The sequence below is a fragment of the Schistocerca gregaria genome, chromosome X (assembly GCF_023897955.1).
Source record: "Schistocerca gregaria isolate iqSchGreg1 chromosome X, iqSchGreg1.2, whole genome shotgun sequence".
NCBI lineage: Eukaryota > Metazoa > Arthropoda > Insecta > Orthoptera > Acrididae > Schistocerca > Schistocerca gregaria.
The window spans coordinates 99095121-99110455 of record NC_064931.1 but is presented as its reverse complement, the minus strand read 5'-3'; the positions used below and the strand labels follow the sequence as shown (position 1 = coordinate 99110455).

At 39.0% G+C, this 15335-nt stretch overlaps 1 protein-coding gene across 1 annotated transcript in view; it reads right to left on the bottom strand.

Annotated features, from left to right (window-relative positions):
• Positions 1–1404: 1404 nt before the first annotated feature.
• The window catches only part of LOC126299071 (probable galactose-1-phosphate uridylyltransferase), a 185655-nt gene continuing 171724 nt past the window's right edge, over positions 1405–15335 (bottom strand). Inside the window, exons 7-8 of the mRNA XM_049990740.1 lie at positions 1732–1837; positions 1405–1658 (exon numbers count right to left, since the gene is read on the bottom strand). Of these exons, the coding sequence (XP_049846697.1) occupies positions 1562–1658; positions 1732–1837 (203 nt within the window). The 3' untranslated portion in view covers positions 1405–1561. The remainder of the gene's footprint in view (positions 1659–1731; positions 1838–15335) is intronic.

Sequence of the window (15335 nt, the reverse complement as noted above, 5' to 3'; positions counted from 1 at the left end):
TACTACAAATCCTCCCACCACCTGCAAGAACCAACTATACGAGTGCCCCCCCCCCCCCCCCCCCAATCACCCGTACCATCCTAGACTGGAGAAACTGAAATTTTTTCATCCTTCGTGAGGGATCTGATTATCTGTCATCATACTGTGATATGAGGGACATTCTACCCAAGATCATTGCTACCCCTCCTGAAGTGGTGTTCTGTTGCCCACCCAATCTACGCACCCTAGTCCATCCTTACGCCACTCGCAATCCCAACCCCTTGTCACAGGAATCGTACCTCTATGGAAGACATTGGTGCAACATCTGTCAATACACCCACACAACACTTCCTATTCCAGTCCTGACACAGGCTTATCCCCTACCATCAGAGATCAGAGGCCAGGCCACCTGTGAAATCAGGGATGTCATGTACCAGCTCTGCTGCAATGTCCGTCTGCTTATTTGGGTGGTAACATGCTCACCTCCCATGCAAGCAGGCCCAGGTTTGATTCCTGGCCGGGTTGAAGATTTTCTCTGCTCACTGCAACACTGAGTGTTGTGTTGTCCTCATCATCATTTCATCTTCATCACCAGCACGCATGTCGCCCAATGTGGCGTCAGCTAACATAAGCCTTGCATTTGGCGACCGAACTTCCCCAGATGGGGCCTCCCAGCCAACAATGCCATACACTAATTTCCATTTTTTCTGCTGCAATCACTGCTCAGTTTTTTATATTGATATGACAACCAATAAGCTATTCACCAAGATGAATGGCCACTGCCAAACGGTAACAAAGAGTAAAGTGGACCACTCTGTTTCACAACACACAGCTGAACATAACATGCTTCATTTCAATGGTTGCTTCACAACCTGGGCCATCTGGATTCTCAAATACATCACCAGCTTTTCTAAACTGTGCAGATGGGAGTTATAGTCACAACACATTGCTCACTCATAAAATCATCCTAATCTCAACCTCCTACTGTCTTTACACCCTCCACCCAACAGTCTCTGTCCTATCACCTCCTCCCAGCTCTCGTCCTCACCCTCACTGTGCACTGCTCTCTGCCAATGCACCTACTAATCTTTTCCCCCATTTCTGCTCCTCTCCTTTCCACTCTTTATTCTTTCCCTGCCTTCCCCACACCCTCCCAACATGGCACCGGGTAGCCTTGTCTGCCACCTCTAGCTTCTGCACTTTGCCAGGCAGCCCTGTTTCCCCTTCCCCCACCCATACCCAGCTAGCCCTCCCCCTTCCCTGCTCCACTACGGATTGTTGCTCCCATTCAACACATTTACATTTCAGTCTGGCCTGAACAGCCAGTCTTTGTGTGTGTGTGTGTGTGGGGGGGGGGGGGGGGGGGGCGGCACACGCGCATGCTGCATATAAAACAGAGGGCATGAGATAATATATTAAACTTCATTAACATGTTCACTATACTTTTATTGCTAAATAATACATCTTTGTAAACAATCTTTTACAAATAGCATCTCAAGTAAATGATTTTGTGGATAAAGCAACAAGTTTGGCAAATACATTTGTGATGAGCTTGTATATTACAAGTACATTCCTACTAAAATCATTGTTGTTTGTAATGTACTTCTGACAAATTTCTTAGTCTTTCTGCTGCCTGCTCCGGAGTTAAATCACGTTGGCATTGTGCCAGCATTTCATATCTGAAATCATACAGAAAAATTTATATAAAAATTGTCTAATTCAGTTGCAAAAAACATTAACACAATTACTCACCCAACCATAAACTTTTTTACAGTTGCTGATCGAAGGAGGGGAGGATAATAAATCCCATGGAACACCCAATGTTCATCATTGTCTTTATATGGGCCAGTAGGAGCACCTGAAACAGAAAAAGTAAAAGAAGTAAAAACACTACTTTCCAAACGTCTTCTCTTCACACAAAAGTGTTGCAGGTGTAATACAGTAAACCATCTTTTCAAGAAATCTCTGGGAACACAAATATTTTTTCCCTAAATAGGAGCTTTCCTTAAATAGGGTCTTTGTCAAAGTACATGGAATGAGTGACTCAGAATCGTAATTCAAGAATATTTAGGTTGTCATCATTATCATGATCATCATGATGATCATCATCATCATCATGATCATCATCATGATCATCATCACTGCCACCTCCAACCTGTGTTCCCTCATAGGCATTTCACTTGCCCCACTCTCAGTTATGGAAGTCAGAGTGTCATCAACACAAAAAAACAATGTCCTAGAATGCTGTATTTTCAGAAATATCAGTTTTGCTACTCCAGTCTTCTTCCGGAAGTATCTTCAACAGGAATTGATGTACCAGATGTGCCTTTGTGAAGGGTTTCTTGAAAGGCAGTTATTGTCCCTGTGTTTGAGCTCATTTTTGTATATCACTGTGATGATGAACTCCACAAGCCTCAGCACCCATCTCACCAGTTAACAGAATCGATTCTCCCAACATACTTTTCCCCATCACCATACTACGATACCATGCACTTCCCTAGCTGCCGAATCCATGAAACCTAAGCGAGACAACCATCTATGGAGGTGAGGCCACTACCCAATGGAGCCTTCTGGCTAATCACTGGCTAATCACCACATCACAACAGTGAACTGTTTGTTGGATAAATACAGCTGGAACTTAATAATGGCCTGACAAACTGCAAGGCACTCTTCCTCAGTTGTACAGTAGTCCATCTTGGACTTGGAAACTACTCTCGAAGCACAAGTTACAACTTTTTAGCATCTTCGTAAACAACATCTACTTTACAACAGGTACCATCAGTGTGAAGTGCTCCCTTGCAGTCTTTGTCACTGAATGCTGGGACTGAAGATTATTTTTGTGCATCCTTAAGAGCAACGAAAGCTCATTTCTGTGCCTCACTAGAGGAAAATAAGGCACACCCCTGCAGTACTTCTTGTAAGGGGGTGTGCTTTGGTACAGAAATCCTTTATGAATGAGTAGACGTACAAGCACATTCCAAAAAAAGCTTCTCACAACAAAAGAGTGCTGCTGAGTTGGAAAACTTTTGTGCTTTTTTTCTCGAGATTGAGGTGGACTAATTATCATTTATTAGATGACCCAAGATTTTTATTTATTGGGTGACAAAGAGCTTTTACAGGTCCATGCAGGGTCCTGCAGTTCGAACACGCTTCAATAGGCTGTAAGGCGACTTACATGTTCTTCAAACATCTTTGAAAAAATGACATAGCAAAGACACGGCGTCCATTTAATGTGTTCAAGCGAGTTGTCCACCAAATATTTCAATGTGGCTGACACCATACCTAATGCAAACGGCATAACTTTGAACTCGTAAGAGGGCATCCAGAGTTATGAAGGCAATCTTTTCCCAGTCAGTTTCATCAGCACCGACTTACCAGTTGCCTGTCTGCATGTGCATAGTTGAGAAATATCTTGCTCCTTTCAAGCAGCCTACAGTGTTATCAACTCACACAATGAGTAGACGTTTTTCATGATTTTTTTTTTCAGTTGCTGGTAGTTGATGAAGATACGCTATGTGCCATCCTCTTTTTTCATGAGGGCCACAGGAGAGCACTAAGGGCATGGAAAGTTCAACGATGTCATCTTGCAGCATCTGCCACAATTCTCCCCAGATTATCTGTCATTCAGCAGTGATATCCTATATATGTGCCGGTTAATTGGTTGATGATATTCCATGTGGATGCAGTATTTTATGATGGGCCACTTACTATCTCTTTTCTGAATTCCAGATATGAAAGCAGCCAAAAATTGGTGCAGAGCTACTAATGCTTGCCGACGTCGTACATTGGTCAAGCAGTTTGATAGTAGCTTCCTCCTCTGCATTGCTTGCAGTGATAGTCGAGAACAATTCTTCATTGGTGGAATGAAGTTGTCTTTCCTGACTGGTCCAGCTGTTCCTACGCACATGCCTTTACATGCGAGTTGTGGCTACTTGTGAGATTTAGTGATCCAAAGTTCTGGATCACCTACCTACCTACCTGCTTGTAATTGATGCTGGCAAGTAGATTCCTTTCACAAGCCTGGGTAGCTTTTTGCAATCAACAAAACTTTACAGTTTAGCTGAGCATCTACATTGTCAACTCTGGAACTCACCTTATTGATGATGGTGGGATAACAAACATCTTTAACAGCAAAAAACTGTCCAGAGCAGTTCAGTCTGGAACATTTCCTTTACACAGTCAATGACTACCTGTGATGTCTTCAAGAAGTTTCATCTGTGAATAAAAGGATTGCCCCGAGTTGACTAGCACCTGGGCAGATTGGCCGTCAATGATGATAACGAGATTTCTTAAGATTTTGGGGACTGCCGTGCATGGAGGGTTTCCATCTGTGATAGCCTCGCCTCCATAGATGGTCACCTCACTTAGTTTTCCCATATTTGGCAGCTATGTAAATGGATGGTACATCTGCAGGGCTATAGGAAATAGCATTTTGGGGAGCGAACTTGTCCAGGGTATGGAGATGGGCTTTGTCCCGCATTTCAACTATTATCATCTCCAGGTGACTGGCATTAATAAAATGGTCGTGATGGTTGATGTCTTGGCTGGAACAGTCATAGGAAACTATACTTCTTTCTCTGCAGCAGCATACAATGTGTTCAGGACATCCACAGTAGGAACATAATGGTGTGATGTCCTATGTCCACCAACATCTGTTCATTTTAGTGGCGATATACTTAGTGGAGGAATTGATTATAACTGCACTGATGGGTGCTAGGTTGTCATCTGACAGCTGCATCATAAGCCCAAGTTCATTTTCATGATTCATTCAACTGTTGGGGGAGTGTGTGTGTGTTTGGGGCTTACGAGCGCTCAATGGCAAGGTTATCAGCAAACTGTTGAGGGAGATTGGTGCTAAGCATCTGCTTCAACATTCTCTATTACCTACTGATGTATCAGGTCAACATTCATGGCTGCTATATCTTGCTTACTTGGTCCAATGGTTGTGTCTGCAATAAAATGCTTTCTCTCTTCCCTTACAAGCTAGTGCACGAGAGAGGAGGTCTTCCACTACACTTGATGAATTCCTCAGTTCTTGTGACGTCCTTCACCAGAAGATCTTGGCAGATGTCTCTGCAACTCCTCTCATCAAGTTTGAGATTTTCTGTTCCTATCATATTTGGATTCACAATGTGGAATAGGGCTGAAACATTTTATATACAGGATTGCATCTCTTCCCCAGGATGTTGGGTCCTGTTCTTCAAGTCTTCCTCTGTTATGCAGCCTTTTCTTCAGTTCAGTCTAGAATTTATCCTACCTGTTGAGATTCTCACAATTGTTCTTGAACCCCTGCTGGGCTGGGCCATCCAGGTACACATTTGTTGAACACATCATGTCATCTCACCTGTTATAATTTGTGTCATCTCACCTGTTATAATTTGCAACTCAGTCGAATTCTTTCAGCCATTTCGTTGGATCCTCACCAGCATCTGAAGAAACCAATGAAGCAGCTGACTTATTGTTGTTTTGGAACCCATGGGTCTTCTGAATATACTCACCATGTAAATGATGTACTGCTTGTGTTATGGTGGGTGATAACATTACATTACCTAATTGGAGCCACAGTGATGTAGATGTTTTGAAGTACTCAGTGGCTCCAACAATGTCATGTCATAACTGGAATGAAGTCAAAATCTAAAAGCAGTGTTTTCAATTTAAGTAAAGTCCTTAGCACTGAAAGCACTTTTTATCATGAACACTAGTGTACAGCCAACTGAATTCCTGGATGGAGTACTGTTATTTACACAATCATCAAATATTGCAGAACATACAAACCTTAAAAATACAAGAACCTTCCAGAAACGGTTAAAATTAAATAACAAATAATTGCTTGTGGCTGGATTTGAACTGCTGACCCTCAGCATCCCAGCTAGTGACACACACTGCTACGCCATGCTGCATGCAGCACACCTCACAGCAATACTGAATGAAGGTGTTATACACGAGAACAGGAGTATCTAAATGGCATGGAAGTGAATCAAATTAACTCTCAATGTTTCCCCAGGAAATAGCATTACATATGGCATTTCATTTGAGAGTTCAGACATAATGGCTTTAACATGAGTTAGTCCTTTAGTACATGTTTCATAGATCATTTGAACCATCTTTCTTATTGAAAGTTCACAGCTTATGTATATGCTATTAGTTTTAAGATCAATGAACATATTAACTTTCAGTATTATTGGGGAAACAGGTTTTTAATTCTTTCCTGCCTACCAGTTTTAAATAAAAGTTCATTCACAGAATAGATGAAGTTGTCAAATAGAAATGAATTCAGGTTAGGTTGAAAGCTTTCCATGCAATCTGCCTAATCTCATGTTACTACACCAAAAGCAAGTCATCAACTAAAGACATTACTGTGATGTGCAGTAGGCAACATTTAGGCTAAAGTATGATATTGTGTACTGCTTCTATCCATTTCAACTAGTAACTGATAGTCATCAACTCACTAATACTGGTGTCAACATATCCATGTTCCCTAACCATAATACTTGCTGTTCCACATGTATTCTTCATTCCAGTAACTCAAGAAATGAATAAATGTGTTACTCTTTATGTAGGAAATTGTGGATAGGTTGTCATAGATTATTGCTTGGGAGGCAAATGGTATAGTTTGCTGTGTTGTATACAAAGGATGTGAAATATTCCTATAACATCACAATTTACATAACTCTTTTGTGATGCAAAGTGCCCTACACTTTTTTGTGATGCACAAAAACAACTTTTCACTTCATTTTTACTGAATGAGAATTGTTTGATAGCCTCAAATATTTCTACCTTAGACTACAGCAGACCACATACTTTGTGCACAAAGTGTACATATTATAGATAATGAATGTGTTGTTCTTCTTATCCTTTCTAGTAGCTTATCAACAGGTGTCTTAAGTTTTCAACAACTGTTATTGCTCCAAATGTGTAGGACTCTATTTTTTTTCATAGTTACAGACTATTACCTTGTAAGCTAAACTAGGCCACATTTTTAAGGATAATAACAACTGTATATATTAATTATTTATTTCTGGTACTTAATTTAAGAAATGCTAAGAAAACATAAATGCTCGTGTTACAGTTACTTTCCACCACTACCGAACTACAATATCGCCCTTAGTGAATTACCCAACTACTAATACTACTGTCAGTGCTGAGTTGTTGTCCTATGGGTAAGTGTTAAGTGAGGTGTATATTACATTCAGAGTTCAACCACTACAGATTTTCAGTATAATATGGCACAGCTGCTTCTTTGTGTAATTGTGACAACTCCAGAGTTACCTATCCCCATGCTTGTTATCTACAATCATAGCAGACTGGAAAGCTGTACCAGACAAGTGTTCTTTAAGAGCTGAATGAAGTGCTGAGTTTATTTACTTTGTATGTTAATTTTTTGTGTGTTCTCTGTACCCAAATGTGTGCACAGAAGAGGCAACAATTAGTACCACAGAATCTATTCTTTTTTTGTTCATTTATTATGGTCCACTTAAACTGTAGATGGTTGTTTCCACTGCCATTGTCAGCTGCATTACTTGAGCGTATATTAGGGTTTCCCTTATTTCTCAGCTTTGATATTTTTCTGCACTAGCCCTCCACTATTGTGTGACTGACTCTAAAATATGTCTGTACAAAATACTGTTGTGACTGAAGCAGTACAATATTTTCAATGCTGACTTGAGCATGAACATTCATGAGGAACATGAGTTTCCAAATTTTTTGCGGATGTCACGCTGACGTCACCTCTGCTTATCAGTACCTGGATGTCAGTAAAATCAGTTGTCTACTTGTTACTGATAGTGTTGTACATATTTCGAAGTTGCTATTTAAGATGTCACATCAGTTGCTCAGTGCCAAGAACCTTATGTTTTTAATAGAACAAATAAAAAACAAAATAACTAAATGCAAATTACCATCAAATAGACAAGTGGAGGTTTTATTTTATAATGTACTGGAAGTAAAATTAAGCATTAGTGAAAGTGGTAATCTTGTGGTTCAAGAGAGCATTACATTTTGGGAGAAAGCAAGAATTTTGATGATAACTATTCAGCATTGTTCACAAAAACTTATTAACTTGAATTCAGAGTGGAGAAGATTGCAAAAGAATGCAAAAAAGTGACAAGATAAATAATTTAGACCATTTATTTCATATTGCACATGCCAATGCTCCACAAATAAAGAAGTTGCAAGACGACAAGCTATTTTTAGTTCAACAGAGAGAACCAGGGCATAAAGGCTACCTCACGAGAGTAGTACATTGGAGAATGCTGTGGCTGTCTTGGATAGTTGAGTGTAAGACATTTTGTATATATTCTTCAGGTGAAAGAAGAGGCACTTGGTCACAACACTGAGGAGCTCTCTATTAAAAAATCTTCTCTTCACAGGATCAGACAGAAAATCAGGTTTGAAGAATGATATACGCGCAGTCTTACTGTTAACTGGGATGGTGAACTTTTACCACCATTAAAGGTCAGTAACCCAAAAGGAGAGATACTACCAATCACTGTTATGTCTGGGGACAGTGAACAACTCACTGGCAGTCCAAAATCAGTAAATGGTTCTGGCAAAGAGCAAGTGAATGCTGTCTGGAATGCATTAATGTACTGCACTATTGAAGATACTGTACAAATTCTCTGCAGTGACACAACTGCCTCCAACACTGGCTGTCTTAATGCAGCATACATCTTACTTGAACAACAAATTGGACAGGGAATTTTATTTCACTTGTCATCACCACATAGATGAACTTATTTTACAAACTGTATTTGAATGTAATGAATATGGTATAAGAATCAGTCCTGCCATTCCAGTTTTTCAACATTTGAGAGAAAACTGGAGAAGTATGAATGTAACTTTCACAGTGTCGGAGATTGAGGATATCTTTATTAGCGAGTCACAAACAAAATGACGTTATAAAGTGAATTAGATAAAACGAAAGCAAGAGGTGATTACCACAAACTCCTATATATTTTTGGGAGGAGACTTTGGAAGAAACCTGGAAATATATCTTTCTGGATTAAAGCATCAAGCAGGATGGGTGGCAAGAGCAGCTTTGCAAACTCCACACACTAACACACACACACACACACACACACACACACACACACACACACACACACACACTTATTCACACAAGCAAGCACACCTCACACACACGACTGCTATATCTCCAGCACCAGCATTCTGGTTTGAGCTGCCGGGAGGTGGTGGTCATTTGTATGTCTCTGTCATTTAATTATAAGTGTTTATGTCAAACTGTGGCTTCAGTGCAATGGAGTTGTAAAAGCTATTCATCTGGATTGCTGCTCCTTAAAAGAACTGAAATCATATGACAGGATACATTCCACTATTTCAAAAGTAGTTACACGGAAACTGGGTCATAATTTGTGGTATTTATCAGAATATTTCTTTCCCTTATTACTCTTTGATGATGAAGTAGATGAAGAAACTGAATCAGTCCTGCCATTCCAGTTTTTCAACATTTGAGAGAAAACTAGAGAATCTACAAATGGAAAACATATATATTTCTTTCTGTGGAGAATTGGATGGACCATTATATGGTAAATTTACTATTGTTCTGATTACCATATAGTATTTGTTTTAATTCATTAATTTACATCTTCTAATTCAATCTCATCTTCATTTCAGAGAAAACATTAACTGACTTCTTGTCAATTAAGAGCAGAGATCTGTTCTCTTGCCTGAATATTATGGACATTAGTTTTATTCAAGAATGCTATTCAACAAGGGCAAGCAACACTTCATACTTGGACCCTACAAGAATAGTTAATGAGTTAGAAACTGTTAATAACTCTGCTGAAAGCATGTTAAATTAATGCAAGATTTTCATGGTCTACTGGCCATAGATGAGAAGCAAAAGGAATTTGTATTGCATTGCATTGAAGAACCTCATAGACTGTACTTAGAGTGCAAGAAACACCTAAAAGAAAATATTCTCAGGTATACCAAACACACCCTAAAAAGCAAAATGGTATTTAATTTTGATTTTATGCTGTCCTCAATAACTTTTACAGTGACTAAAAACCACAAAACCTGAAATTTCCAACATTAAAATTTCTCATTCTAGTCTGCACAGCTTAATGTCATCCTACTGCGATGAATTTTTTTTACAGAGTAAATCGAACCCAATAGAAAACATTTCAGGTGTGAGTGTAAACGTTTCCAAAAGATAATTTTTTGGGGCAAAGTCAGGGACGCACTAGCATAATGCAGAACAACAGCATTACTGCTATAACAAGTGACCCCCTGATTCACTGTTACAGCTCATAATCCACACTTCTGTGATCACTTGCACCAACACAATGTAAATTCTTGAGAAACCATTTCATTTCGTGGTTGCCAACCTCAGTTCTCTCTTCTCCATATGTACAGTGTTTTGTCTAGCAGGGGTGGTACTAAACCAACACATGGTTGACTGCCTTGTGATGTCTACTCTGGTCATCCTGGATACTGTTGCTGATTATCATCCAAGACATACCAGGTTGTCTCACTCCTCCTTAATGCCTGACAGGCATTACCCGCTTCATCTTTGTAGTGTGCACAATCCCAAAATTTGTGTGCTGGATGGCCTATACTACCACATGTCAAGGTTAAGGAATCTCATTTTTAGTCTCTCTCTGGTGTTAGGTAGAAATTCGTATATATTCTCCTACCAGTGCCTGAAGTGTCTAATTCATTTTGCCACAGTTCTAATATACCATCTTATCTTAAATTTTTCATATTGGCATCAGTTGCAAGTATCCTTCGTACTTTATGGATGACTGCCTACAACTGACTTAAACCGACAGACTGCCTCAGCCTGCACTAGTTATTTCTGGAATACTATGTAAAGGGGTCAGTAGGTTTTGCAAGGACGTTCAAGGATATGGTTATCTAAAGGGAGTTATTTCAAGAACAAAAGATGGATTTAAACTCATTTTCTGTATTCTGACAGTACAGAACACAACTGGGCACAGCTAGGGTAGATTGAGGGTGAAACTGGCACATCAAAGGCAGACTGACATATCATTATGTGCAATCAACATGGCAATGGAAAGATGTCATTTCGTAGGAACAAAGTCCAAAAGCAGTGGGAGGAAAGAGGTGAGGATGCATATTATGTCTACCAGGGTGCTGGAACCAGAGAGATCATCCTGTTTCGTACTGACTGCACCCTGCAGCCAACATGATTTCTCTCCTACACTCCTTATTGGTTGTTCACGAAGTGCTGCATACAGAATCATTGCCAGTGCATTTAATGGGAACAACCATCTGTCAAGGTGATGATCCTACTTGGCACATGGCGCACGATGACTTTTAATAGAAAATTGCAAACACAGATTTATGGGGAAAAAATTTAGAAATCCAAATTCAAAATGTTTGATACTCAGTGGACTGGATAGACAAACCACACATTCCTTCACCTTCCATGGCCTATGCACAGTGGTGGGGTTACTGGAGTCAGGAGGGCTTATAGCACAAGTGCTTGGTTGGCAAAAATTGCCGGATCTGCTAAGAAAAAATTTACAGGTAATTATATACGTAACTGGGCTTTACAACAAACGCAGAGCTCTAGAGATGAAATAGACATATGGTGATCCCATACAATGGCCACGGGGCTCCAGGAGTGACACAGCCAAATGGTGATGGCATCACTTCCAACAGCAGTTGGACAGTATGAGAAGCAGGTACACTCATATCACTTAACATTATAGGGAGCCTTGGGAAGGTGCTGCAAAATGGCATGGCCTTGGATACTGAGGGTAGACTATACAAAATTTATGATTTCACTTAAAACACTAGGTATAACCATAAAACTGAACTGATGGTGTCAACCAGTTGTTAATGTTATAGAAATTATCAAATGTTCTACATTCTACTGCATTATATTAATTGAAATGACACTATTGGAATGTAAATCGAAAATGACAATTTAACTGTTTGTAAAAATAGAGTGATCCAATCCTTGTGGTCAGCTCCAAATATCCCATTAAAGTTATCCCCCTTTCAAATTGAGTGCATTACAAGCCAAAACAGTATCCTACAAACAAGTTCCAAAATTGGTTTTAAAATAAAAATTTAATAACAGATAATCTAAAAATAGTAAAACTTATGGTCATGATTACAGTTACCTCACAAATCTGGGTGTAAGTAACACTAGACAACAAGAATCGCCTGGAGACCAATCAAAACTCAAAACTTAACTCAAACTTTCAAAAGGATATACTAAAATATATTGAGGCAGCAAAGTACTGGATAACTGGACTGCAACTGTAAATAAATAGCATCTGAATGCAAAAATGGTGCATATTTTCTTCAACACAGATTGATTTTGGGATTGTCAGGCCCATCATCAGATGCATCTTTTCACAGAGCAACATCCTGCAAAAACTACATTACATCTGCAATAACAACATAAAAGCATTGCTACAAGTTGTCAGACCTACCGGTTATAACATCCGAGTTAAACTTCTTGTGGATAAGTCTGACTCAGCATGAGATTACAGTTATTTATAGAGACAGACCAGGTATTTAACGAATAATATTTTCTATTTTATTTGTACCGGTGTCATTATAGAGGATGGTTATAACTAAACTTTCGCTACTTCAGAGGGCCCTATGAAAAACAAGTGATCACAGGACAATGAAGCTTTGTGGAAGCATTTGTAAGGACATGTGGATGAGAAATACAAAATAAACCATTAAAACAAACATATTTTGATTTCCATGTGACAGGGTACCATTTGTTAATGGTGTACCAGGTTACAAACATTACTGAATATGATGACCCTTCTGCTGTCATGGCAGTCTGGAATTGCATTAGAGATACCAGTTCACAGTTGTTCACAGCACTTTTCAAACGATGGACCATGGAGTGTTCAGTCATCATGACACACCTCAAGCACAACTTGAAGATTGCACATTATATTCAGCATGCTTGCCTATGGCAATAGTAACTTCTTCATCAGTTTCTGGCCCAAGTGGCTGTCAGCCTATCACACGACCGACAAATTCCTAAATCACCAGTTAATTCATCCTTCCGAATCACGTTCTTCAAACTCAGTGCAAAAAGCGGACTTCTCCATATTCTCTTAAAGCACCAATACTCATGAAGAGTAGCAGCACTATTGTTGTTGTTTTGATGAAATAGATTTACAAGAAAAATACCTGCTCATTTTGTCTAGATCCATGTTGACTGTTTGCAACTGTAATCCACACTCACGCTTGTGTTTCAACCCTACGTCATTGCACCAGTGCCAGTGCCTAAAATGGCATGTCACAACATTGACACTACTAACAATGCAAATCCTGCAGGGTAAAGTCTGAACATCATTGCCATAAAGTTCAATACTCACATGGTGAATAGTTTTCTGTCTACATTGGCTCACATACTGAAAGTATAATTGTAACCACCTTCTATATTGCTGGTAACCAATTTACATTCAAATTAACCAGTTTTCAGTGGGAATGTGTATATCACTCTCTACAAGCATCAGCAATTTATTGCATTAAAAATAAACCTCTATGATAAAAACAAGTGATTATTATTGCGAAAGGACATGAGATACAATAAAATACTATTTTTATGACCTATGGGCTACACAGTCACAGGTTAAAGTTAGGTAAGGTTCACCTATGAGACAGTCATATGACACAAAAATAGTTGCTAAAATCAATAGAAATCACTGTGTATGGTCTATGGTGTGACTACTCAAAAATCAGACAAAATATAATTACAATAATATTTTTTACCTTACACATATTAAATGTCATCACATAATTGTTGCCAATATGCAAGCAAGTGTAAAAAAATACTCATAAGAATCATAACTTCTAAGTTGTGGTAACTAATTAAAACTATCAACCAGGGAGAAATCATTCCACGAAAATAAGTAAAGCTGATCCCGAGTAAATTTAGCAGTATTTAGAATTTGGCATCGGTTTTCATTTAAAATACAAAATCACACAAAGTGATAGGTTGGCTATGATAAAGCCACAGCTGTTACAGACTGCTCATGTGTTAAAACTGTGAAGGTAGTTATTATTGTCAAGCATATCAAATGCTTGATCATTAAGAGCCAGAAATTTAAATTTATGCTATGATTTAATTAGAACAAAGATGCAAAGTCTTAAGGAAGGAACTAATAACCTATTATAATGATGTAGAAAGTTAACAGGAAATTATCAAAATTAAGAGGTGTGTCACCTACTTAAAACTGTAGTGGTTACAGTTCAGGGTTGAAGATTCAGCATTAAGGCAAACTCTGTTCATGATAGATACTTGTGGTTTGAGGTTCAGACAGAAGCTCCTGTCAGGAGCCACAAAGGCATTTATGACATCCTTGTCTGTATAAGTCTAGTCTAGCAGTGCAGAGACAGAGACAGAGAGCAGACCATGGTAGTGAGCAGTACCATTTCTTCTTATTAGCAGTTGACAATACATGGCACAGTGTGAATAGCATCACCCAATTTAAACACCTATCAAGAGGCTATGTGTGCAATGCAGCTCAGAGCTGGAGCTTTGACTACATCACTGAGCATGATGATCACCAAGGAGAGGGGCGGGCCAGCTTGCAGAAACTAGATGCATGCAGTATCAGTTTGTTTGGTGTGTGACTACATGTAAGGGAAAAAAAGAGTGTCTGGAGTTCATTTCCAGGATAGAAATCAATAAAATAAAACAGAGGTAACTGGATACTTTTTGGGATGGGTTTTGAAGGGCATGACTACCCGTTCAGTTCATGTCAGTGTCTCCAAAGCAAAAATATTGTGCATTTCCTTAGGGTTGCCACATTATACTGGAAGCTGAAATGAGGAGTTCACAGGGAATGGATAGATTAATAGGTTGTCTTTAAGTAGTTACAGACTGTGGCAGGTCACAAAGGATTTCCATTTCCTTTGGGAAAACAAAAGATGTTTTCAGTTCTGTGAATAAATTTCCTACAATTCAACTACAATGTAACATCTCAGTTTAATTTTAACAACTCCACTGTAGATAAGACATTTCTATTATGATATATTTCAAGAATGCTGTCTTCTGTAATTTTTAGCAAGGCAGCAGTTTGGATTTTTACACTAAGGATTTTCAATTGACATCCCCTCTGTGGAGATGTGGACAATATCAAAGTTTAATTCTTAGTTCTGGTTCATTAGTCAAAGAAGCTAGAAGCTTTTTTTGGAAAGCTCTGGTTTGAGCATTTAGCTACCATTTTATGAAAGAATGGTTTATTGAAGCATTACTGTGGCAAGCATATGAAGTATTGGTCACAATAGTATTAGAATGCACTGAGTGTGTGCTGGAAGTTAATACACTATGTGATCAAAAGTATACGGACACCTGGCTGAAAATGACTTACAAGTTCGTGGCACCC